General features: G+C 45.9%; 1 protein-coding gene across 3 annotated transcripts in view; it reads left to right on the top strand.

Moving 5' to 3' along the window:
- The window catches only part of RC3H2 (ring finger and CCCH-type domains 2), a 2,406,224-nt gene that overhangs the window by 2,000,678 nt on the left and 379,298 nt on the right, over window positions 1–26,248 (top strand). For 2 of the 3 annotated variants that reach the window (XM_044058310.1, XM_044058308.1), the window contains one exon: window positions 17,264–17,395. The exons of the other annotated variant lie outside the window; for it this stretch is intronic. In XM_044058310.1, the coding sequence (XP_043914245.1) occupies window positions 17,264–17,395 (132 nt within the window). The remainder of the gene's footprint in view (window positions 1–17,263; window positions 17,396–26,248) is intronic. 3 annotated transcript variants of the gene reach the window in all.

Raw genomic sequence — 26,248 nt, forward strand, 5'->3', positions numbered from 1 at the left:
TTCTTTTGGCTCTGCGGTGCTTCGGAATATCCTTCCGTAAGGACCACCCAGGTTCTTGTAGGTTAGCTGGGGACTCTGAACCCACAGGTTGCAGATCAAATGAAGTAACTACTTCACATAAAGAAGTTATGTACTCACCATAACGTTCCATCTGAGTAGATACTTCATTTGTCTGCGACCGACCCCCCCCCCCCTGCCATCCCCCGAACCTGTCGGGAATTTTTCTGATTATTCAGAGTTGGTTTCTGTCTCAAGTTGGTGAGGCAAAAGAAACGATCTGAGGTAATGTGGTTGGTAGTAGGGGATTATGGGTAGGGGGGAGGAGCTAGGAACTCTGATCTTGGAGCTTGGAAAGCTGCCGGATCGGATCCCAGGTCGGATGCGACACCCACAGATTGCAGACAAATGAAGTATCTACTCAGATGGAACGTTATGGTGAGTACATAACTTCTTTTTTCACATGTTGAAGTACCAGCAGCATATTATGGAAGTAATTAAACAAAAAATGTTGCTTCCAGATTTTGCAGAAAATAGATTTACAAGAATTTAATGCATTCTGCAAACTAAGTCAGTAAACATACTTTGCAGAGTGGTTTTGATGCCTTAGAAGCATCTTGCAGGACTGCTGTCACTGGGTCTGTACTGAGAAGGCATGCCTGGCTGAAGGAACAAATCTTGCCAGTCCATGTCAAAGCAAAATTATTAGATGCTCCATTAAACCAGGAACGTTTGTTTGGCACAAAAGCAGAAGAGGTTCTTAAAAAGATGGAGGAAAAAGCTAAATCTATGCAAACTGTTAAAGATTTCTTACAGGTACAGCCACCTAGATTCAGTAGGCATTGGCATTCAAAAAAATTGGTCCTTTCCAGTCCCTACCAGGTCTTCTCACCCCAAACCCAGGGGCAGCAGACCACCAAGGCTACAGTCTCAGGGTACACAGTGATCTAAGGAATGAAGTGCTCCCCCCTCAAAAACAGGAGTGGTAAGCCACCCCCTTATGGAAAAAATTCACAATGACTTGTCTATCATCCTTCCTAGCCATGCCCAAGTACTTGCACCCCCAGAATGAAAACTCGCCCTGCGTGCAAAAAACTGGATGTCCATTACCCAGGAATGATGGGTTTTGAACATTGTATCCCAGGGATACAGATTCTACTTCCACTCACTGCCAACCCCAAGCGGGTTGCCAGACCTTCCTCCAAACCAGTGGGTAGAGGCTCAAAAAGCAAGTACTTTCTCTTCTCAGTGTCAAGGCTATTCAACGTGTTCCAGTAGAGCAAAGAGGACAGGGTTTCTACTCCAGACTGTTCCTGGTGCCCAGAAAAGAGGGCTCTTGGCACCCTATCCTGGACCTGTCCATTCGCAACACCTCCCCGGTGGTCCCAAAATTCAAAATGCTTACACTACAACAGCTGCTTCCTATGCTAGCCACCCTAGACCTAAAAGAAGCTTATATGCACATCCCCATAAGGGAATCTTGCAGGAAATATCTATATTTCAGGGCAGGCTCTATGCAGTATCAGTTCTCTGCACTTCCCTTTGGCTTATCTACTGCGCCCAGGGTATTCACAAAGTGCCTGTCTCCAGCCATTGCATACTACAGGCAGAGAAAAATTCTAATTTATCCATACTTGGACGATTGCCTGATTCAGGCAGACAGTCAGGAATTGCTGCTTCAGCATCTGGCATTTGTAAAGAGACTTCTAACTTCTCTTGGGTACACCATCAACGATAAGAAATCACATCTGGTGCCCAGCCAAAAGATTGTATTCCTGAGAGCAAGCTTGAACACAACTTCCCAGATGGCATTCCTTACTCCAGAAAAGCAGGTTTATCTGACAAACTACTTCAAACTAATGGCCACCAGACCCAGCTGTCTACAAGAAAAATACTGCAAACCCTAGGGCTCATGGCCTCATGGATTCTACTAATTCCATATGCAAGACTATATGAGGAAACTGCAGTGGTACTTAAAAAGTGTCTGGTGCCAGCATTCTCAGGACCTGGAAACAATTATTCCTGTCATTCCTTGTCTAAGGACAGAGTTGGTTTGGTGGGCAGAGGCTTGCAACCACATCAAGGGACTCCCTTTCACTCAACCCCTCACCGCCCAAACCCTGACAACAGACGCATCAGACTATGCATGGGGGGCTCACATGGCTGGCAAATGGAGCCCAGGACAAATTCACCTACATATCAATCAAAAAGAAATGTTAGCTGTACAGAATGCTCTGACAGCCTTCAAATACCTTATCCTTCCAGGACAACTGTTGATAGACAGACAACACCACAGTTATGTGGTACATAAACAAGCAGGGGGGAACTCATTCCTACCCATTCTACAGGTTAGCTATGACCCTATGGAACACAACCTTGAGCAACCAAGTGCACCTGCAAGTTCAATTCCTGCCAGGCAAACAAAATTCACTGGCAGACGACTTAAGCAGAAATCTACTGAACCCACACGAGTGGAAACTGGAACCCATCTCATTCAGACTTCTATCCCACAGGTGGGGGACACCAGAGGTGGACCTCTTTGCCTCCTCCCAAAACTATCAGTTGAGCAAAATTTGCACCAGAAATCCTCACAGCCAAGCCTGGAAAGTGGATGCCCCATCCTTTACATGGGAAAAAAGTCTCAATTTATGCCTTTCCCTCTCTGCCCCTCCTCTCAAAAGTACTACTCAAGATCAAACAGGACAAACCAAGGACAATCATTATTGCATCGGACTGGCCTCGCCAGCACTGGTACCCACTCCTATGCAGTCTGGCAGCAGTGCCACCCTGGCACCTACATCAGACCCCCTCCCTGTTGTCTCAACAGGAGGGACAGATTTTGCATCCTCGGCTGCAAACCCTGAACCTTGCAGCCTGTTTTTTTTTCCCTGAATACACCACCAGTAACCCTCAGCAAACAGGTACAGGATGTCATCCTTGAGGCCAGAAAGGCTAGTACTAGGAAATCCTATTCAAAAAAATGGGAAAGTTACTGTTCTTGGAGCCATTCTCAAGGAAAGGACAGCTGTGCCCACCTTATCTCAAATCCTAGATTATCTAGCAGAGCTGCTCCACAAAGGCCTATCCTTCTCTTCTATTAAGATTCATGCCTCGGCCATCTCAGCTCATTATAATACTGAGCCACCTCTCTTTTCTCACCCTCTGGTCAAACAGTCCCTGAGAGGAGCTAACAGTTTAAGACACCCCCCCCCCTGAGGAGAGCTGCCACCCCTGCCTGGGACCTTAACTTTGTACTAGAGAAGTTCATGCTTCCCCTTTTTGAGCCTGCTACTGCAGCACAGTTAAAATTCCTCTCTTGGAAAACAGCCTTACTTCTAGCCATCACTTCAGCAAGAAGAGTGTGCGAGTTACAGGCACTAATGGCTGTGGAACCCTTCATTATTTTCCATGCTGACAGGGTTTCCCTCAGGACTAACCCATCTTTTATGCCCAAGGTGGTATCCATTATGGCTCCAAACCAATCCATCCATTTACCACCCCTTTTCCCTAATCCTCAGAATAAAGGGGAAAGGATCCTTCACTCTTTGGACGTACACTGACAAGTCAGGTTCTACCTTGACCGGACTAAGCCTTTCAGAAAATCTGACCAGCTGCTAGTCAGCTTTGCTACAGGGGCAGAGGGCAAGGCCATTTCAAAGCAAACCATTTCCAAATGGATAGCAAACTGCATTCATTTCTGCTACAAACACCATGGAAAACCTACCCCACCAGGGATCAGAACTCATTCCACTAGGGCTACCTCAACCTCTACAGCATTTCTCATGGGAGTCTTTACCAGGTACAGCCTGGAAGCTGCAACCTGGAGTTCTGTACACACCTTCACCAAGCATTACCACTTACCTGTCTTTTCTAAATCCAGAGCTGGATTTGCCACAGCAGTCTTACAAGGCCTGCTAGCCAGCCCTACTATTACTTGACTGCCTCCATCCTTCCTCAGCTTTAGGAATCAACACAAGTGTGATGACTACAACAGTGAAACACGAAGAACATAGTACAGTTGTGTACACTTACCATAAATGTAGATGTTCGAGTGTATTCACTGTTGCAGTCCTAGTTACCCTCTCTCCAGCCCCCTGACTCTTCTATGCTTTCCACCTATCCTCTTTTTGGCCATATCTTATGGCTGTGGTATTTAATTTTTACTAGAGGTGTTCCACACCATGTAATTGCTTCCTATTTTGGGGGCTCCTGACATCTGCGGTAAGAAAAACTGATGTAATGGCATCGGCTGCGTGTTTTATACCCCTGATGACCTGACGTCATGGAAGAGGTGACAGCATCTGACGCAAAAATCCCAAGACACTGGTATTTGGGCCGACTGTGGGCTACCTGCAGGCAGATAACCCAAGTGTGATGACTACAACAGCGAATACACTCGAACGTCTACATTTATGATAAGTGTACACAACTGTACTTTATGCTGCAGAGGCCACTGCACAGTCTGCAACCTTTGCCTCTGTATTTAGGAGATATTCCTGGCTACACCTACAACACTTACCAATGGACTTCAAGTGTAAAATCTTAGATACTCCTCTAGATCTTAACCTATTGTATGGTAAACAGTCAGCAGATCTTTTTAAAAACCTACAAGAAAAGAGTAAGGAATTGCAAGACATCAAGCACCTCCTTGTGTCCCCTGTTCCTAAATATTACAGAAATTACCCTGCAAAAACTACCTCTGTCAGAAGAAACCCTTCCTCTGTTGGACCTTCCTGTTCCAATCACAGAAGAGGGGCCAGAAGGAAAACTTTTTCCAGGCCGGCTGTCTCACAGCCTCCCACTAGACAGCTCTTTCAAGGCTGAGGAGGACCCAACAATGCATGACTGCCTTGCCCACCTTCCCTTGTCTGTGCCCGCCTCTCCCACTGCCTCCCCTTTTGGAAAACCATCACTACAGACATATGGGTTCTGGCTATAGTTCAAAAAGGATACTTCCTTTCTTGGAGAGAAAAGGCCCCCAATAAGGGGCATACCCCCCCACAAGAAACCAAAGACACCTCTTCCCTTAGATTGTACAAGACCTTCTGAACCTGGGAACTGTAGAGCCTGTCCCCACAGTGCAGGAAGGAAAAGGCTTCTACTCAAGACTGTTTTTGGTTCCCAAAAAAGATGGACCATGGAGGCCTGTCCTAGACCTTTTCTTTCTAAACCTATTCTTAAAGGTTCCCACCTTCAGAATGCTGTCTCTACAAACTTTACTCCCTCTTCTACCAGCCCAGGCTTACATGGCCAACTCGACCTAAAAAAAAGCCCGTCTGCGCATCCCCATACAACCTTCTCACAGAAAATTCTTACTTTTTCTGGACACTCCTCGCACTTTCAATTTACAGTGTTGCCCTTTGGTTTGTCCACTGCTCCCAGTTTGTTCACCAAATGTCTGGTACCTGCCATAGCCTTTTGCAGAACACAAGGCATTCAAATTTAACCTTACCTGGATGACATTCTTATTATAGCAGAGTGCAAGGAAACTCTGCAAAACCATTTACAGTTCGCCATTTCTCTGCTTCAAAGACTGGGGTTCTCCCTCAACATCCCATAATCGTCCTTGACCCCAGAACAAGACAAAACATTTCAGGGCTGCCGGATCAGGACAGACATAATGAAAGCTTTTCTTCCCCAGGACTAAGTCAATTCCTTGTCCACACACTTCATAATCCTTTTACAGACCCAACAGGTAACTGCAAGGCAATTCCTAAGAATCTTGAGTCTGATGGCAGCAACCATTCCCATGCTACCACTAGCCAGAATGCACATGTGAAAGCTGCAGTGGTATCTTAAAAAATGTATGGTCACAACACCAAAATCCTGTAGAGCAAGAAATGACCCTCTTACCCTGCCTAAATTCAGAACTAAAATGGTGAATTCAGCAAATTCTGCTGAATCCGGGCCTTCCACTGCAGTTACCCACCCCGAACCAGTTCATGCATGCAGATGCATCAGACCTAGGATGAGGAACTACAGTGTCAAGCTACAGGGTACAAGCAAAGTGGCACCCTTCCATAAAGAACTAACATGTCAATGTGGGGGAAATGACAGCTGTTCTACTGGCATTGAAAGCCTTCCTTCCCCTTTTATAACCAGGTGCTCTCGTAATCCTAACAGAGAACACCACAGTTATGTGGTACCTCAATAAGCAAGGAGAGACAAAAGCCTACCTCCTCTGCAGAATAACCTTACTAATCTAGGAAATAGCCTCTCAGCACAACTTGTGCTTGCAGGCATCATACATCTCCTCGCAGGACAACAAACAAGCAGATCTTCTCAGCAGGACATCCTCTCCGAATCACGAATGGATGTTGGACAAGGAGTATCTTTCTAGACATTGTCCATTGTTGGGGCATACCTCAAGTAGATTTGTTTGCCTCCCCCCAGAACAGACAACTACAGACCTTCTGCACCAAGAACCACTTTCCACTAGCACGGAGGATAGACGCATTCAGCATTTCATGGAAGGGGCGGTTTCTGTATGCCTTTCCACCCTTCCCACTAATTCAAAAAGTACTCCTGAAAATCAGGAGACAAACCAAAAATCTTGCTGGTCACTCCCTTTTGGCCAAGGCAGCGCTGGTTCTCCTTACTTCTCTCTCTATCCAGGGGCAGTTAACCACAAGTTACCCCACAGGGTGGACCTTCTGACACAACAAAAGGGAACCTTCATTCACCCACACTTGCAGATGTTGGCCCTGACACTGTGGGTGATTAACTTTTAATTCCCTTCAGGCACCACTACTCTGAAGACGTGCTTTCAGTCCTGAGGGAGGCCAGAAAACCTACTACAAAGAAATCTTACTTATCCAAATGGGAATGTTTTTCCAAATGGTTTCTGGGCAAGGGCAGGGATCCATGCCTCACAGATCCACCCTCTAATTCTTACCAGTGTGTATAGTCTTAAGGCAGGACTTTCATACTTTTCACTGACGTCCACCTTTCAGCTATTTCAGCATGCTTGCCACTAGACCCTCCCCTACTAGCCAGGTTTGATGTCAAACTATTCTTAAAAGGGGACTTGCACATCAGACTACCAAAAAAAAAACGTCCCTCCACCCTGGGACCTGAACTTCATTCTGGAAAAACTCACCCAGTCCCCATTTGAACCAGCTAGTGCTGCCACCCTGCAGATGGGCACATAGAAGACAGTACTGCTAGTGGCTGTAACTTCAGCAAGACAGGTGTCAGAGATACAGGCCCTAATGGCCTGCCCTCCGTACACTACTGGGCACATGGAAGACAGTACTGCTAGTGGTTGTAACTTCAGCCAGACAGGTGTCAGAGTTACAGGCCCTAATGGCCTGCCCTCCGTACACTACCTTCCAGAAGGATAGGGTAACCTTACGGGCCAACCCTTCCTTTATACCTAAGCTGGTCAGTGATCTGTCCTTAAACCAATCTGTTCATTTACCCACCTTCTTCCCCTCTCCCACCAATGAAAGTGAGAGGATGCTCCACTCCGTGGACCATACACAGACGGCTAAGGTTTTACCTAGACAAAACCAGTTCCATAAGAAAATCCAATCAGCTTTTTGTTTCTTTCCACCCCAGGGCCCTGGGTAAGGCAGTCTCCAAACAAACCAACTCATGTTGGACAAGGGAAAACTATTTGCCTGTGTTACTCACACCATGGCAAAAAACTTCCACAAGGAACAAAAGGCTCACTGTACCAGGGCATTGGTAGCCTCCAAAGCCTTCCTGAAGGGCCTGGACACTGCATCCATCCTGGAAGCAGCTACTTGGTCCACCATTCACACTTTCACCAAACACTACAAGCTAGACAATGTCTCCAGAGTGTGAGCAGGATTTGCCAGTGAAATTCTGCCGGGCTTTATGGAATCAGCTACTTCTACCTCCTCCCTTCCTTCCATCTAAGCTGTGGTACTCTCCCACACCAAGAATACTGCAACATGGGAATAGAAGGACATAGAAGAGTTGTGTAAAATCTTACCATAATCATAGATGTCTTTCTCTTACCATAATCATAGATGTCTTTCTCTTCCATGTTGTTATCCCCCTTTTCTATCATTCTCTCTCTCACTATTAACCTGTCTTGGATCACTTGGTGATTATACCCTACACTATGGCCAATTCAGCCACCAAATGGCACTTTTATCCTATGGTTGAAATCACTTGCTACTCTTATTTTGAACTGTCCTACAGGGCTTTTCAATTTCTGAGGTCTGTGCATGCAGACGTCACATTTAAGGCCCCTGGTTTATGGCCCTGCATGTGACGTCCCACGCAATTGCAGCAGCCAAGCTGAAGCTTTTGTATAGGAGCCGACGTACCTGTCGCCTGAGGTGGGAAATCCCACACCAAGAATACTGCAACATGGAAGAAGAGGACATCTATGGTTATGGTAAGATTTTACACAACTATTCTTATTTGAAGGCATTCGGGATGGGCCCATCTACCTCTTAGGTCTCCCCCCATGGATGAGCTTACTGACTTCATCGCACGCAGGGTGTGAAATGAACCAGAAACTGTCTAACCAGTTCCTATGAAAGAAGGTTTTCATTTTCAGTTCAGAGCCCTACCATTTGGACTCACCACAGCCCCCAGGGTGTTGCTTAGTGGTCATAGTGGCTCACCTGAGGCTTCAGGAATATGAGGTCTTTCCATACTTGGACAATTGGCTCTTCACAGCTCCCACAAGGCATCAACTGGTTTCTGTCATGTAGCATCTCCTGCAAACCTTTGAAATGCTAGGGATTACTGTCAACTTGGTGAAGTCAAAGCTGTCTCTGGTACAAATCCTAGAATTCATTGGGACTCATCTCAACACAGTCTCGGACGTTACAGCATTGCCTTCCCACAGGGTGGACTTGATCAGGCAGCTGGTCAGGGCCATCTTGGAGGTTCCATTGCCGCAGGCACACATCATTCTGGGAGCACTGGTGTCCATGTCGGCAGCTATTCTCCTCGTTCCTCTGGCAAGAATACTATATGTAGGTGCTCCAGTGAACACTGGCTTTGCAGTGGTCTATTCCGTCTCACCTAATGTCCATGCGTATTCTGTTGACCCCCATTTGCAGATGGCACCTGCAGTGGTTGCTTCAATAGTAGGATCTCTTTCAGGGCAGGACGTTTTCTCTTCCTACAGCCACGGTGACCACGGATGCTTCCCTGTTAGGGTGGTCATTTTAACGGCAGGACTGTCTAAGGCACATGGTCCCCCTCAAAGACCAAATTGCACATAAATGTTCTAGAGATGGGGGCAATCCTCTTCTCATTGCAAGCCTTTCAGGATTGCCTTGTCCTGGGAATGGTGGAGATTTAGACAGACAACATGTCAGTGGTCTGGTATATCACCAAGCAAGAGGGAACACAATCGTACCCATTGTGCAGAGTGGCCATGAAAGTGTGGGAATGGGTAATCTCTTCCAGACACTTTCTCCTTGCAGTGCACATACCTGGGGAGTCCAATGTCCTGGCGACAAGATCAGCAGGTCTGTCTTGACCCTGCACAAGTGGTCCGTCAATCCGTCAGTGGCATTTCAGATTTTTGCCTGTTTGTGCCAACCTTGTTGCGATCTTTTTGCTTCCCCGATGAGCAACAAATGCAGCAGGTACTTTGCTGTAATTCCTCCAGAGGAGCAATCCGCAAGGGATGCTCTTGTACACTATTGGCCCCCGGGTCTGCTGTACGTATGTCCTCCTCTTCCTCTGCTCTCCAAAGTTATTCAGAAAATATTCAGGCTATGATGTTCCATGATTCTCATTGCTCCTTTCTGGCCTCATCAGGTGTGGTTCGCCTTCCTCAGGTCTCACATGAAGTATCCTCCCTGGATACTGGATCCTGTTCCGGATCTCATTTCTCACCCGTCAGAACAACCCCCCAATCTTCGGTCACTTTTCCTGACTGTGTGGTTTCTCCACTTCCATCATAGTAAAGCAATCCAGGCTGGCTTCTTCCGTCAGAAAAGTTAAGCTGGCCTCGCAAAAGCCTTCTACTCAAAAGGTCTACCATAGCAAGTGGAAAAGTTTTTCTTTTTGGGCAGCAGAATGGAATCTTACCCTTCTTCATATCCTATACCCGATATTCTTATTTTCTTAACATCCCTTTTCTGGAGGGGGTTAGCTTCTCTACTATCAAGCTGCAGTTGGCGGACATTTTTAATTAACATGTCAATACTGGATCCTTCTTTTTCTCTAGATTATGTAAGGCCTTCATGAAGGGCATCATTTATCTCAGACCTCCTATCAAAGATCCCTCCCCTCTTTGCGATTTAACATTGATGCTGCAATCTCTTAACCCAAGTCCCTTTGAGCCTGCTCATTCTTGTGATCTCAGATTTCTTTTGTGGAAGACTGCCTTTCTCTTAGCTGTTACTTTGGCCAAGAGAGTTTTTGAATTTACAGGCCTTATCTTCTAAACCTCCATATATTGTTGACGGACCATGCATTTGTAGCAGTGGTCCCTGACAAGCAGTCCAGACTCATCCGTTCCTCATCACTCCTGCCTTCAGACAAGGATAGCAAAGTAATGGATATAAATAAGGGCAGGGTGACTTTACGAACTAACCCCTCTTTTATGCCTAAGGTAGCTATTGAAAGAAATCTCAACCAGAATATCCAGTTGCCTGTTTTCTTTCCTAATCACTCCAATAAGGGCAAATATCTCCTCCATACCTTGGACATGCATCGAAAGCTTAGATTTTATTTATGTAGGACTAAATCTTTCAGAAAATCTGACCAGTTATTTGTGCCTTTTTTCTTGAACAGGCATGGCCAAGAGGTTTCTAAATTGATGATTCTAAATGGAACTCTACTTGTATTTCCCTGGCTTACTCTGTGAGGAAAGATGGGCCTGTCTCGTCCACCTAAGGTTCATTCTCTTAGGTCAGTGACTACTACTTCAGTCTTCTCTGCCAGAATATCCTTAGATGAGATTTGTGCTGCAGCCACTTGGTCCACCCCTCACACTTTTGTTGCTCATTATAAACTGGATGTGGTTTGCAAAAGCACGTCCTTCTTTAGGGTCGACCGGGGTTCTTTGTACCTGGGGATTCTGACCCCCCTGAATAGCTGTTAATGAAATGGATAACATCAGATGTCCTTCTGTTCCCACAGTAAGAATACCGCAACATGAGATTCTCCACCTCAGGTGACCTGAACGTCTGCTCCTATGCAAAAGCTCAAGCCTGGTTGCTGCTAGTGTGTGGGATATCACACACATGGCCATAAACCAGGGGCCTTAAATGTGACGTCTGCATGCACAGACCTCAAAACTTTTCTGTCACAGTTGAACATCAGATCGATCGCTTTGCTCCACTTCAAGATGTCTAAAGTTAAGTACCCTGTTGGGGAAACCTTATTGCCTTTGCTTGAGCTTAGGTTGTTGCCTGTTTTCCTTAGCCAATGTCCGCTAGGACGGGGAAATGTAGATGCAGATGTCAAATTCCACACAAAGACTCCCATGAACTTTGCGTGTTCTGTTTAGGCCAGGAACACGATCATACCTCCTGTACCATCTGCCAGTCGTTTGTTCTCAAAACTCTCAGAAGCTGGCTGCCCTCAACTTATACCTAGAGAACTAGAGGTTAAATGGCTAGCTTTACGTATGGATCCAGAATTCGCCACCCATGCGGAACTTTCAAAAAAGAAGGCCAAAGTTTCTAGGCCTACTACTTCTGCCCTTCCTTAGGTAGGCACCTTCTCAGAGGTTATTCTGATGTCTGCTACTGCCAAGATCAAGGGAGAACCAGGCTCCACGATCGGACGACCATCTGTGATCCAGGATTCTGAATCCTCACCCGTAGGCCAGATCCCTGAAACTAGGCCCTCAGCTTCTACCAAATCAACTCCTTTAAAAAAGAAACAAAAAAACTAAGCATGTGTCTACTCCTTCTGAGGAACAACCGGACTGGCAGTCCTTTTCACAGTCCTTGCTGCAGGCCTTCATGGCCCTTAGGCCTTCAGCATCCACTTTGCCTATGCTAAGCCCCAGGCCTGCCTCGGCTACCTCTGCCCCTCCTACTCCCTCCTAGGAAGAAGAAGCCTCATCGTCCTCCTCTGACAAGTTGATTACTTAGTACCCCCAAATAGCTTCTTCCTTGGACTGCTACTCCCCAGATGAGGATTCCATTGAAGAATACCCCCCCCCCCAAGGATATTACATTTGGAGAAACTATTACTAAAATGAGGGAGTACTTTAAATGGGATACTGCTCAGATGACTGAAATTCAAAAAAAGGTATTTTAAGCCGCTCCAGGTAGAATCACCCTCTCTTATCAGCCATTCCCCCGTTGATTCCTGCATACTTAGATGCATTTGCGTTAGCCTCAGAGTCCTGATTCACAACCTCCTGCTTCCAAGAGACCTGAGCTTTTTTAGAAGGTCCCTGATGAGCACAGCATTCTTGTAAAGGCCCTTTGATGGACCATGCATTTGTAGCAGTGGTCCCTGACAAGCAGTCCAGACTCATCTGTTCCTCATCACTCCTGCCTTCAGACAAGGATAGTAAAGTAATTGACAGACTAGGAAAGAAGATGTGCATCTCTTTCACCCTAGCATTCAGGGCAATTAATTACCAGACCCATATGGTCAAAAATGCCCTAGTTTTGGTATCACAGGCTTCATCTCTACTGTCCTCTTTACGTGACTCCCCAAACAAGGCACAAATAGCATCTAAGCTCTCCCTGGCTTCTCAGGTAGCCAGACACTCAAAGTACAGCTGTGAAGCAGCGGAGGCCTCTGCAAGATCTGCAGTATCAGCTTCTGTTTACGCAGATATTCATGGCTTAGACTGCAGTCCCTGCCTGAAGACTTTAAAACAAAAATTTTGGATGCACCCATGTATAATAAACTCCTGCTTGACCAACAATCTGCTGACCTGTTTAAAAGCCTCCAGGAGAAGAGTAAGGAACTCCAAGACCTGAAACACTTACTGGTCTCTCCAGTACCAAAATTTTGTAGGAATTACCCTGCAAAGACCTCCTTTGCCAGGAGAGGCTCTGCCCCAGCCACCTCTTCAACCTCCAGACATAGAAAAGGGTCCAGGAAACCAACCTCCTCTAGGGTAGCCACTTCTCAGCCCCCCACAGGCAGCCCTATCAGGACAGGAATAATGTGCGACTGGCTCAACGACCTTCCCCTCTCATCCCACCTCTCTCACTCTCTTCCCCTCTGGAAAGAAGTCATTTCAGACCGCTGGGTCCCAGCAGTAGTGGAAAAAGGATATTTCCTGTCTTGGCATGAAAAACCCATTCAAGTAGGCATCCCCCCCCCCCCCCCGAACCAACTACTTCTAATCCCACAGATTATCCAGGTCATTCTCGCTCAGGGAACCATAGAACCCATTCCACCAGGCCAAGAAGGAAACTGATTCTACTCCAGTTATTCCTGATAAGAATGGCCCTTGTAGGCCCATGCTGGACTTATTTATTTTATTTCTGATTTATTTCATGTTTGGCTACCAGGAAAGTCCAACTGGACATGGGTCCTTTTTCAGTGGAGGCCCGGGTAGAAAAGCTCCACAAATAACATTTACAGAAACAACAATAGTTTACAATTTAGTTCACACAATACAGTACAAATGATGAGTAGCAGTATTTATCATACAACAAAAATGTATATAATAGGATAAACAATTAGCAATCTTAGTTTCACTAAAAAGTATCTTTTACATTTTAGTAGCTGTGAAAGGGTAAGCAAGGAAAAGATATGGATAGATGTAATTATAAAGGAAATGTGAGGAGAGAAGTGGGGTGAAAGTGTAATTGATGGTCACATGAAAGGAGATAGAGAGAGTAGGAAGGTAAGGGTCTTAGTATTAGCCTGTACTGTCACATTTGCAGAGCCTTGAGTTCAACAAATGTGATTTTAAGGACTTTTTAAATTCAAGTATAGAAGCTGTGGCTGTGATGGGGGGATAGTTTGTTCCAGTATTTTGCTGTAGTGCTAGAGTAGAGGGATAAACCTGCTGTATTATTATCTCTAGTTAGTTTGAGGAGAAATTTGTTAGTGGAACGTAGTTGTGTAGTACAAGAGTATAGAAGTATAAGGTCTCGTAGTGAGGGGGTTTTCTCTGGATGTAGCAGGCTTCTAATTTGGTTAGGTCAGATTTTCAATGGTTGGTTAGGATTGGAGAAGCGTATAGTAGTGTGTGCGTGCAGTAGTAACCGCTGTAGTGTCTGTTAAAAATGGTTTATTTCTATATAGAGTACCTATTTTTTGTGGACTTCCTTTATGGTAAGAGAGATATGGGTATCGAATTTCATGTTTGAGTCTATCACAACACTGAGAAGCTGTGTGTGGGTAACAGGAGATGTGATAGTCTTGTTATTGGATACGATGTTGAATGAGAGGTCAGGATCTTGTCCTTCATAAACCTTTTTCTGTAGGTCCCTTCCTTCAGAATGCTATTCCCTCAAAACCTGCTTCCACTATTGCCACCCAAAGCTTTAATGGCCACTTTGAACTTGAAGGAGGCTTACCTCCCTATCCACCCAAACCACAGGAGGTACATACGCTTGCTGGGCCATATTCACACTTTCAGTTTACTGCCTTGCCTTTTGGTTTATCCACTGCACCAAGAGTCTTTACAAAGTGCCTAGCCCCAGCCATAGCCTACTGCAGGACCAAGGGCATTCAAATCTCCCCCTACCTAGACAACATCCTCATCCTTGCAGAAGTGTAAGACACACATAAATCATCTGTTCTTCTCCATGTCACTGCTCCAGAGGTTAGGATTCACACTCACCCTCACAATAGCATCCCTCTCCCCAGCACAGGACAAAACCTTCCAGGGTTGCAGGATAAGGAACCGACCTGATGAAGGCCTTTCTTCCTCAGGACAAGGTAACCTCCCTGGTCAACCACTTCCAGGACCTTCTCTTAATCAACCGTCTGTCAGCCAGGCAATTCATGTGCCTCCTAGGCATAATGGCAGCCACCATCCCCATGCTGCCACTAGCCAGGTTACACATGAGGAGGTTACAGTGGTACCTGAAGAATGTGTGGTCTCAACACAGCCACTCCTTGGATTTTCAGATACCCTTCCTTCCATGCCTGAAGACAGAATTGAAGTGGTGGACTCAGCAGGTACAACTAAACCCAGGCCTACCCCTGCAGCCCACCTCTCCAACTCAACTAATGCACACAGATGCCTCAGATGTAGGCTGGGGAGCAATCATGAATGGCCTCAACGTACAAGCCCTGTTGGAGCCATCCCTCCAGAAAAAGCACATCAACCTAAGAGAGATGACTGCAGTCCACATTGCCCTACAGACCTTTCTGCCGCTCATACAGCCTGGGCCCTTACAAACTTTCAAGGACAATACCACTGTAATGTGGTACATCAGCAAACGGGGGGATCAAGTCTTACCTGCTCTTCAGGCTAGCAATGCAAGCTTGGGAGTTAGCCTCTCGGAACAACATTTCACTACAGGCAGTCTGCATCTCTTCCCAGGATAACCATCAGGTGGATGCTCTTAGCAGATCATTCTCTCTGCATCACGAGTGGATGTTGCACAGAGATATATTCCTAGACATTGTCCACCAATGGGGTACACCTGAAGTAGATTTATTTGCCTCCTCCTGGAACAGACAACTGAAAATTTCTGTGCCTAGGATCCCTCTCCACTAGCTTGGAGAGTTGATGCCTTCACCATCTCATGGAAGGGACTGTTTCTGTATGCTATTCCTCCCTTCCCTCTTATTCAGAAAGTCCTCCTAAAAATTAGGAGGGACATGCCAAAAATCTTGCTGGTGACCCCTTATTGGCTAAGGCAGCATTGGTTCCCCTACTTCTATCTATTCCCAAGTGCAGTCACCACAAGTTGCCTCATAAGGTGGACCTGTTCACACCGCAGAGGTTATCTCTCATTCACCCGCACCTGGAGGTGCTTTGCTTAACCCTCTGGGTAATAAACTTTGAATTCCCTTCAGACACTGATACACTGAGGACATGCTCTCTGTCCTGCAGGAGGCCAGGAAATCCAATACCAGGAGATTCTATGTTTCCAAATGGGAATGGTTGTCCAAATGGTGTCTCCAAAGGCATAGGGACCCCTTTTGAAGCGGATGTTCCCCTAGTCTTAACGTATGTCTGAGCTCATAAAATCAGACCTGTCATATTCTTCAGTAAAGGTGCACTTATCTGCTATCTCTGTCTGCTTACCTCTGGAACCCCCCCTCTTCTCTCCAGATTGGATGTTAAACTATTCCTAAAAGGAGTCCTGCACTTTAGGCCACCAAAGAAGCCTAACCTGCCACCTTGGGACCTGAATTATGTCGTAGAAAAACTTACACTTGCCCCATTCAAGCCAGCCAGCTCTGCCTCCCTACAGATGTACATATGGAAAACAGTCCTACTGCTAGCCCTTACCTCAGCCAGAAGGGTTTCAGAATTACAGGCATTTACTTTTTCCCCATCAGAATTCAAACTCAAGTTCATTCTTTACTTCTGAAGTTAGGAGAGCCATCTAAAGATTTTTGTTTTTAAGGTAACTGTCAAGGCATCCTTCATTCATTCTCTGATGTCCATCTTGCTGCATTTAGGGTTATAGGAAAGCTGAAACCTGTTCTGATACTCTGTTAATGAAAGGCAGAGAGCTACTTTTGGACAGGACACGCCCACACACCATCAGGCTTGGCATGTTTTTGGGATACAAGAGATAAGATGAGCACACAGAAGAAAGCCACTTGCATAGATAAAGAACACTGTGACTGCACATAGAATGATCCCCTACCAGAAAGCAAGCTAAAGAACCAAGCACTGTGAGGTAGCATTACTGTGTTATTCATCGAAAAAATGTATAGAGAATATGTTATGCCATTTTGGAGATGCAGGTATTATTTATGGGGACTAAAAGGCCATAAAACAGTCAAAAGTTTGATCCTAGCTAGACTTTTGAAAATGCGTTATAAAGCATGTTCTCTCTTTTTACAATACAATAGGATAGCTTTTTGTGTTCTTTTTGTGTCAAAATAAACAAATCTCTTGTGGCATATTCTAGACCTGCTCATTTTATAGTATCTCAAACCCTATTTCAGCAACCATATAAGCATAAGTAATTATTCTGAGACAGGTTGTTTTTTTGGAAGTGTTGTGTATAGTTAAGTAAAATGAATCACAGATCATATATTTTTGTTGTCATGTTAACACAAACTGTAATGTGTTTTGCTGAACTGTATATGTGTGTGTTATGTCATCATTGTCAGTAAAAGCAGTTTGAAGCTCAAGTGATCATGTCGGAATTTTCTTTATTTTTATCATGAACATTTACAAATTTCACGTTCATTTTCTCAGGCTACAAGTAATTCTTTATTGCTTCAGAGGGAAGCCAATGCTTTGGCATTGCAGCAGAAGTGGAATTCTCTCGATGATGCTAGCCACCTTTCCTTGAACTTTTTAAGTAAGAAAATTTTGCACAGTGGACAGGTAGGGCTTGCATCTTTATAATGCATGTATTCAAAGCTTTCATAAGCTGTCCTCTGCCATTCAGAAATATGTCTCTTGTATCATTCAGAATACTATTTACATCTCATTTATCTGTTTGCATATACTTACTGTGTTGCAAATGTAGCTTTTATTTTATTCTTTTGGTAACTGAGAAATACCTCCTAGGTATGTGTTCTCAGTCTTACCTACATATATTTTCTGTCTTGAAAATATGCCATACCAGCCAATAATAAAAACTGTTAAAACTGATCATATTGGATTAAATCAAATCAGAGGGATATAGTCATCTGTGCAGACCCTCTTGTAGACATCTCCATCCTCATGTTCTTTCTAGCTGTGATGCCTGTTTTCCTGCATTGGCTTTCCTTTCAGAGAAGTTAGATGTATGTCTGTTCCCTTTTGTCGCATCAGTTAGTATATGGCTGTCTTTAGTTGTATGTCTTTTTTTTGCTTTAGTATGAATTTGTTTTATTATTGATGATCCTCCCATTTGTGACTATTTAATAGACTTCATCATTGTGCTTTGCCCCTGTGCAAGTTATTTTGCTGAGCTAGTCTATGTTCAACTTTTGAAAGACTCGTACTTAAGATATGGCTCTCTTACCACCTCTTTTTGCACGGGTTATTACTTCGGAAAGCTGTGGGAAAAAAACTCCTTCATTTTGTAATGTAAATTATTCTTTAGTTATATCAAAATGGCCAATCATTCAGCTAGTAATGGTGCTAAAAATACATAATTGCTATTTCAGTCTACACACTTAGGTTGCCTAACCTCTGGTACCTTCAGAGCAGCTTACTCTGCAGCTGGTTTGACAGGCGCCTTCAAACTGTTTACAAAGACAGTGAAGATTTGGTGGTTGGCACACATTTCAGTGGCAGATCACTGCATTTCAGGATAGAGGCCAAGCTGTGACAGATTTAGGGTTGGTTAGTAAATTCATTAGTGGGCCTCACAATAATAGGTCTAGTGGTATATGTAATAAATGGGCTTATAATCTCATCTGATGCTACCAGTTAGTGTATGATGTAAAGATGCTACCAGTTAGTGTGTGAAGGGCTTACAGCCTGTAATTCCCACAACAGTAAATCAGTATTCAAATGTGCAGTGGAAATGGCAGTATGTGTTTCAGCTTCCACCACTGGTACCTGTTAGAATACAAAGGAGGTTAGCCTTAAAGGGTATAGGGTGATAGCAGAAGCCTGCAACATCCAGATAAGCTCAACTTTACCCAGATATTAATGTGTGACATAGGCTTACAAACCCACCTGCTGCCACCAGGTAATGTATGAGGGACAAGGGTTACAGGTTCTAACTCCTGCACCACTACCACCATTGTATTAAAATGTGCAGAGAAGCCAGCAGTATGAAGTGTGAATCCCATCACTAGTACCCATAAAAACACTATGGGCAGTTTAAGAATGTGTTAAATTAAGCCAGCTTTTTGGTATGGAGGAATAAAGCCTGATTACACCACTGGTGACCCATGTTTGAGTAGCTTCTTAGGTGGCTGTAGGAAGCTGGCAGGTGAGGATGAGAGTGATTGGCCATTTAGAGGCGGTTGTGGCTTGCCACATGTGTGACACCTAATGGGAGCACTAAATGTTCACCTAGTGGTCTTCCAAATTGGCTAAATCCTTGCTGCAGTAATGCATTTCCACTATGCTGTCAAGGGGAAAATTGGTATATGGAGGCACATTTTCACTTGGAAGGCAGCAGTTGTTGGCTCAGATGAGCTGTAGAAGGGAGAAGGGTGCTTCCAGTGGGAGATGGTATGTAGCCTGCCAAAACCAGCAGGCTGGCCTATTCTCTACCACCCAACTCTCGTTGCAGCAGATGAAAGCACTGATGGCGATGCAGGAGCAAATTGGCCATAGGTCTCCTGTCTAGCCTGGGAATACCTGGCTCCCATTCTGTTGGAGGAAATGGACTAGTTGGGTGAAGGTAGTGTAGCCATCTGGAATAGTGTGTGTGTGTGTGTGTGTGTGTGTGTGTGTGTGTGTGTGTGTGTGTGTGTGTGTGTGTGTGTGTGTGTGTGTGTGTGTGTGTGGAGAGGGAGATCAAAAAAAGGAGTGGCATTTGGTAAATGTTCTCCATTGCCTTGGGTAATGGTAAAGAACTTTAGCATCCAGATAAACTGCACACTGTCCAGTAACCCATCAGAGCTTTAATCATTGACTACCCATAATTTCAACCACCTCAGAGTGAGCCCCAGTGCCTTTCAGTGCAACCTTAGTGACAGTAGTAGAACCTTGACCAGAATGTTTATTTGCGTACACACACACACTATTTTAGAATGATAGGGTAAATGATGACTTTACAGCACAAAGTTCTTATTTCCATGATTTAAGGTACACTGCCACCACACTAGTCAAAGCTAGCAAAATGAGGGCATACCTTACTGTTTATCCTTAAAATAAGCCTGTATTCAAATGTTTGAGTGGTAGCAAGTACTTCAGGCATTACCAATTCACAGTTAGGCAGATACCATATGTTCTAAACAACAAAACTAAACCCCTTAACCAGAAAATAAATTATTGGCCACAAGTAATTATACTTACTACAAGTTCTTAACTTGAAGTAAATACTTTAAAGCCTTTCTTTACCAAGTAAATATGCAAACAGTGAAAGGCTTGCACCAGAAAGTAATAACACTTTCAAAAGGATACTTATGGACAGAAAAATATGTCTTACATTTGAACTAAAGTCTGCCTCCTAGCTAAAGATGTACGGTGCCCTCTGTCTGGCTAGCTTTTAACACCACTCTATAAGTATTCAGAGTCTTTACACACAGAGTAAGATTAACTGAAGTCCTTCTGTTTCAAATTCCCAATCAGGATTTCCAATGGTTTTCGTTTGAATTTAACCCCCCCTTTTTGTTTTCATAGTTATTCATCTACATTGGAAGGATAAGATTGAGCAAGCCAGAATCTAAATATGAAATCATCATATGACCTAATAAGCAGAAGACCCTGTAATGCCACATACATTTATACAGTCAAGAAAGTAGCTACATTTAGTAACTGCAGTAAATTTACATAGTAGGAAATGCAGTTGTATATAATTCTACACATTTTGGTTTACAATGGTATACCTTACTGAGAAAGACCAGTATAAACACAGCTTTTGTTTTAATTATTTTATTTACATTTTTAAACAAGCATTTGCACACATTTTAGTATGAAAATACAGCTTTGGTGTAGTTAGTTTACTTTTATGAAACTTTATTTAAAAAAATAATTTTTTTCTTAGATTTTTATAACCTTTCTGACTGTATACATCCAATTTGAATCTTTTGCATTTTAGAGAAAGTTATGACTGTTAGTTTTTTGCAAATCACTACCCATGCAAAGCACACTTGAGAAAGTGTCCTCTACTGAATTTGAGAAGGACATTTAGTGGAATTGCAACAGTGCTGCAGTAACAGGCCTGCTGATATGTCAGATTAGGTTGACATTTATTTATTGTAGAACAAACAGCTGGATCTTGAGAACTTGCACTCTAGGACTATTTCTGTCAAATGGCGGTATCAGCCTCCCTGTGAAGATTGAAACTTTTTTCGGGGAAGACCTAAGCAAGTCTGCAAAGGATGCATACGCAAAACCATAACTACTTCATGTAATGGGATCCTATCTCGCCTACATTCATAACTGATGGAACTGATGGGTTCGGAGCCGATCCATCGGCTCCGACTCTGCCACTATATACTAGAACGAAGTCTCTAATTGGCTGGGCTACCCCTTATCCCAGAATGCACCACGCCTGCTTCCCCAGATCTCGTTTGCCGCTTTTCAAGCTAGACGTGGTCTCGACTTGGCTGGAGCTAAGTGGTTTTTTTTATTACTTTTTGGTCTTTTGACCTAGGGTTTTCTTCACTAATTTAACAAACAGCTGTTTTAACAGCTTTACGTGTGTGTGTGAACCTGTTTTGGTGTGATTGGTTGTTGGTATTTTTTCTACATACCAGGCAAGGCCCGTTTAAGTTAGAGGGCCCTTGCCCTTATTTGTGTGTGGGTGTGTTGATTTTGTCTCTACTGTATGTCCTGATTTATTGGGCTAAGCCCGTTTAAGTTAGAGGGCTTCTGCCCGTTTTGTGTTCTGTATCTCGGGCCAGTCCCGTTTTTTGAGTCAAAGGGCTCGTGCCCTACTTTAAGGTTTGCTTTTCGTTGTGGGAAATAGTTGTGTGATAGGATGTCGAAAGAGTAGAAGTCTGGTTTTAAAAAGTGCACCAAGTGCAACTACATAATGTCTCATACTGATAGCCATGCTGTTTGCGTATATTGTTTAGGACCAAAACATTTGCAGGAAACATGTAGTGTTTGTCATGCTTTTTCCTCTAGGGTCCTTCAAGAACGAAAAAAATAAATTGATCCTTAAGGGCCTTATTAAGCCCTCCTTTGAGGAAGCTTTGGCTTCTCCTTCCTTTCCAGCTTCTAAAAAGAAAAGGTTGTCGGCTCCGACCAGTCCGTCGGAACCGACTTCCAAGAAGCATAGGTCGACCTCTTCTTTCTCGGCTCCAATGACTTAGGAGCCTCGGGTGGAAGGGTCTGCCTCGATACCTCTTTCCTCGGCTCCATTGGTGTCGGAGCCACAGGTTGGGGGATTGAGAGGCGAATCACCTGCTTCGGCTCCTTTGGTCTCGGAGCCGTTGGAGGTGTGCAGCTCAGACTCCCCCCCCCCCCCCCGGCCCCGAAGTCCCCTTCGGCGCCAATGCTTATTCATACGGTTCCGGATCCGGTGCCGATGGTATTGGAGCTGTTTCGGAGCCGGTCCCCTGGTCTATCGGAGCCGAGAGAGAAGTCGTCTCAGCCCCCATCTATTTCCTCTAAATCCTCCAGGTTGTCAGACTCAGATTTGGACAGAGTTATCCAGAGGCTTTTCCAGTCCCCGGTTTTTGCAAAAATGGTCTCGGCTCCAACCCTCTCGGCTCTGGAGCCGGTCCCCACTTCGCATCCGATTCCTCCTCCAACCTCCTCGGAGCCATTGGAGTCGGTGATGGTAGAGCGGAGCAGAGTTGTCCAGTCGGAACCGAGACTCCCTCGGAGCTTCTCTGTTCCGACCATAATTCCTACCCTGTCCTCGGCGTCAGGGTTCGGTACCGGGACTTAACACTTTGGAACTGGTAGCTCCTGTGCCTAGTCTTCCCCTCGGAGCGTCGGCCGCAGGGATTCCCGGTACCGTCATGGTCTCTCAGCCGATGTCCTCCGTAGAGTTTGGAGGTCCTGCTTTTGAGGCCATGAGGAGTGCGCTGGCCATGTCCTTGCCGGCTCAGCAAGTCTCTACCTCACCGTCCCTAGACTTGGGAACTGGTGCTTCTGTTGTGCTTCATTCCCACGACAGTGGGGCCCCAGGGCTTGAGGATACCCCCTTGGGGGGTTCCCTTCTCCCGGGAGGTCCTTCTGAATCCGCTTCAGATGAACCTCCAAGAAAACAATTGTGCAAGAGGAAGCACATTGACTCCCAGGATGAGTCTATCACATCAGATACTGACCTCGATGATGCGGAGGGGTCCCCAAAATCGTCCTCGGATGACGTCTCATTCTCAGATATCCTCGAGATCCTGAGACAGAGAGGCGATTGGCAGTCCAAAACCCCTTCCGCAGAGGAGTCAGTCTTCCTCAAGGCTTTTGGGGCCCAGACCTCCACCTCCTGGGTGTCTCCACCCTTCGATGAATTACTAGATTTAGTTTCTCGAAGGGTGTGGGAACACCCTGACACTGTGGAACCGGTGCCCTCCAGGCCTAACAAGTTCCTCTCAGCCCCTCCTCAAAAGGAGTTTTTGACTAAAGGGGTTGCAGTAGATGCGATGGTGGTGGCATCTGCCACTCAGCAGGACGTGGCAGAGGCTTCAACGTCTGTTCACCCTCCTAATAAGGATTCCAGGAGCATGGATAGGTACGGGAAGCGTACCCTTTCTTCAGCAGCCTTTACCCTGTGGTCGCTGAATTATCTTTGTCATTTTACCAGGCTCCAAAGGGACCTCCTCAAAGAGTTAGGTGAGTCTCTTACAGGTAATCTTCCTGAGGCATTAGCCCAAACTGTTGGCGCCCAGATGACTACCCTATCTTCGATAGTCAACTCGTCCATGAGGCTCATATCATATGCGGCCGAAGGGGTGAGTAGAGCAGCGGGAACAGGCGTGGCTCTTAGAAGACATGCCTGGTTACGCTTGTGTCCCTTTGCGGAGGCCTTTAAGTCTTCCTTCACCGACGCCCCCTTTGATGGGTCCTCCCTGTTTGGACCCAAGGTGAAGGACACACTGACTCGGTGCGAGCAGGAGGGCAAGACCTTGACTGCCGTGGGGGCCCGTTTTTCTGCTCCTCTAGACCTTACCCCAAGGCCCAGAGAGGAGGGAAAATGTGGTTCAGGAAATCTCAAAGGTCTTTCCCTACTCCACCGAGTGATCCCCCCTCTAGAGGCGGGGGATTCAGGAAGACGCCGCCCCAGAGGCGGCAGAGGCCCCCGTAACTCTGGAGACCGCGATTCCTTTTGTGGTCCATCCTACGCTCACCGTCCCTGAGACGTGGCCCGACTGCGCATCTCCGGAGCCAGTCGGGGGTCGCTTTGCGGAACACCAGCAGGCTTGGGAATCTATCACCAAGGATCAGTGGGTGCTCCGGACCATAACCGGAGGCTATCTCATCCCTTTCATCAAGATCCCCCCCTTCCTGTCAGGAAAATCCCGGATGTGCCACCCAGTCAGCGGGATCAAGCAGCGGTCGAGGTTTCAAAGCTGCTAAGAAAAGGAGTCATCCAGCCTGTCCCCGCCGACCAGATCGGATCAGGAACTTACTCAAGACTATTTTTGGTGCCAAAAAAGACAGGGGACTTAAGGCCCATTTTGGACCTCAGATCATTGAATCGCTTTGTAAAAAAAATCCAAATTCCAAATGGTCACCCTTCAGTCCATTCTCCCGTTATTGGAGAAGGATGTCTGGATGTGCTCCATAGATCTCAAGGACGCTTACTATCACATTCTGATAAGTCAAGAGTCCAGGAGTCATTTACGCTTCCGCCTGGGAGCCAGTCATTTCCAGTTCCGAGCACTGCCCTTTGGTCTCACCACAGCCCCCAGGGTGTTCACCAAGTGTCTGGCAGTACTGACAGCTCACTTGAGAAGTCTAGGATTCCAAGTGTTTCCCTATCTAGATGACTGTCTCCTTACTGCCACCTCCAAGCATCTATTAGTTCGGGCGCTTATGACCACAGTCAGTTTGGGTCATTCACTAGGAATCACGTTCAATTGGGGAAAATCTGTGCTGCAGCCGTCTCAGCGTATTACCTTTATAGGCGCAGAGTTAGACACAAGAAGAATGCGGGCATTCTTGCCGGTAGAAAGGATTCAGGTCCTGCATTCTCAGGTTCAAACCTTGTTACCCAGATCACGAGTTCAGGCCAGACTGATTCTGCAGTTATTGGGCACGATGGCCTCGACTATTCTTCTAGTCCCCCTAGCCAGGCTGCACATGCGGGTGCTGCAATGGCTACTGTAGGTTCAATGGTCCTTTCAGGAACTCCCCTTGAACCATTTGGTCCAGATTACGGAAATTTGCCGTCGGGACCTACGTTGGGGGCTGCTTCGGTCCAACCTGGACCAGGGGCGACCCTTTGCCCTTCAGCCTCCCGTCGCCACGGTGACCACGGACGCCTCCCAGATAGGGTGGGGGGGGGTCATTATCTGGACAGGTCTGTCCAAGGCACGTGGCAGGTTCATGAAACGCACTTACATTTCCATATCCTGGAAATGAGAGCGGTGCTACTGGTGTTGCAAGCACTTCATCATGCTCTTCCCCGGGGTACTATTGCGATTCTATCCGACAACATGTCGGTAGTCTGGTACATAAACAAGCAAGGCGGAACCAGGTCCTACCCTCTTTGCCGAGAGGCCTGGGGTGATTTCTACCCAGCGTTTCCTAGTGGCAACGCACATTCCGGGGAAATCCAATGTGATTGCAGACAGGCTGAGCAGGACTTTCCTGTTGCCCCACGAGTGGTCCCTCAACGACAGGGTGGCTGCAAACATCTTCGCCAAGTGGGGCCTCCCTTGTTGCGACTTGTTCACCAGCCCTCACAATGCGAAATGCAGGGAGTTTTTCACTCTGACTCCCTCTCAGGGGCAGATTCCCAGGGACGCTCTAGCTCACAGTTGGCCCCCCGGTCTACTTTACACCTTCCCTCCGGTTCCCCTTCTCCCGAAGGTGATACAGAAGGCGATTTATCTAGGAAGTGACATGATTTTGATCTCTCCACACTGGCCTCGTCAGGTTGGTTCCCCTTCCTTCTGAGGTATGCGGTGAAAGGCCCATGGTTTCTGGACCTGGTGCCCGACCTGTTAACTCATCAGTTGGGACAGTCTCACCCATCCCTCAGGTCCTTGAGGTTGGCCACTTGGTTACTCCACTTCCAACCTTAGTCAGAGATAACTCTCTTTCTCCAGACGTCATCCACATTTTGTCCTCTTCTCACAAACCTTTCACTATTAAACTGTATTCCAGCAAATGGAAGAGGTTTGCTCTTTGGGCCCAGCAACGAGGTATAGATCCCCTTACCGCCCCAGTACCTCAGGTTTTAAAATTCCTGGCTTCTTTGTTTTATTTGGGCTCTTCAGTTTCCACAATTAAAGTCCAACTGGCGGCTATCTCTAATTTTCATGTCTCCTTTGAGCCTTCCTTAATGGCAAACAGGCTTTGCAAATCTTTCCTTAAAGGAGCGTGGCTCTTTCAGCCCCCAGTAGCCCATCCTGTGCCCCCTTGGGACCTGAATATGGATGTCCTTCATGGATGCATCTGCAGTCATAACAACTGGGTTGTCCTGTCGTCAGGCAGCCCTTCAGT

Source organism: Protopterus annectens, chromosome 16.part0, assembly GCF_019279795.1.
Source record: "Protopterus annectens isolate FY-2018-M chromosome 16.part0, PAN1.0, whole genome shotgun sequence".
Classification (NCBI taxonomy): domain Eukaryota; kingdom Metazoa; phylum Chordata; order Ceratodontiformes; family Protopteridae; genus Protopterus; species Protopterus annectens.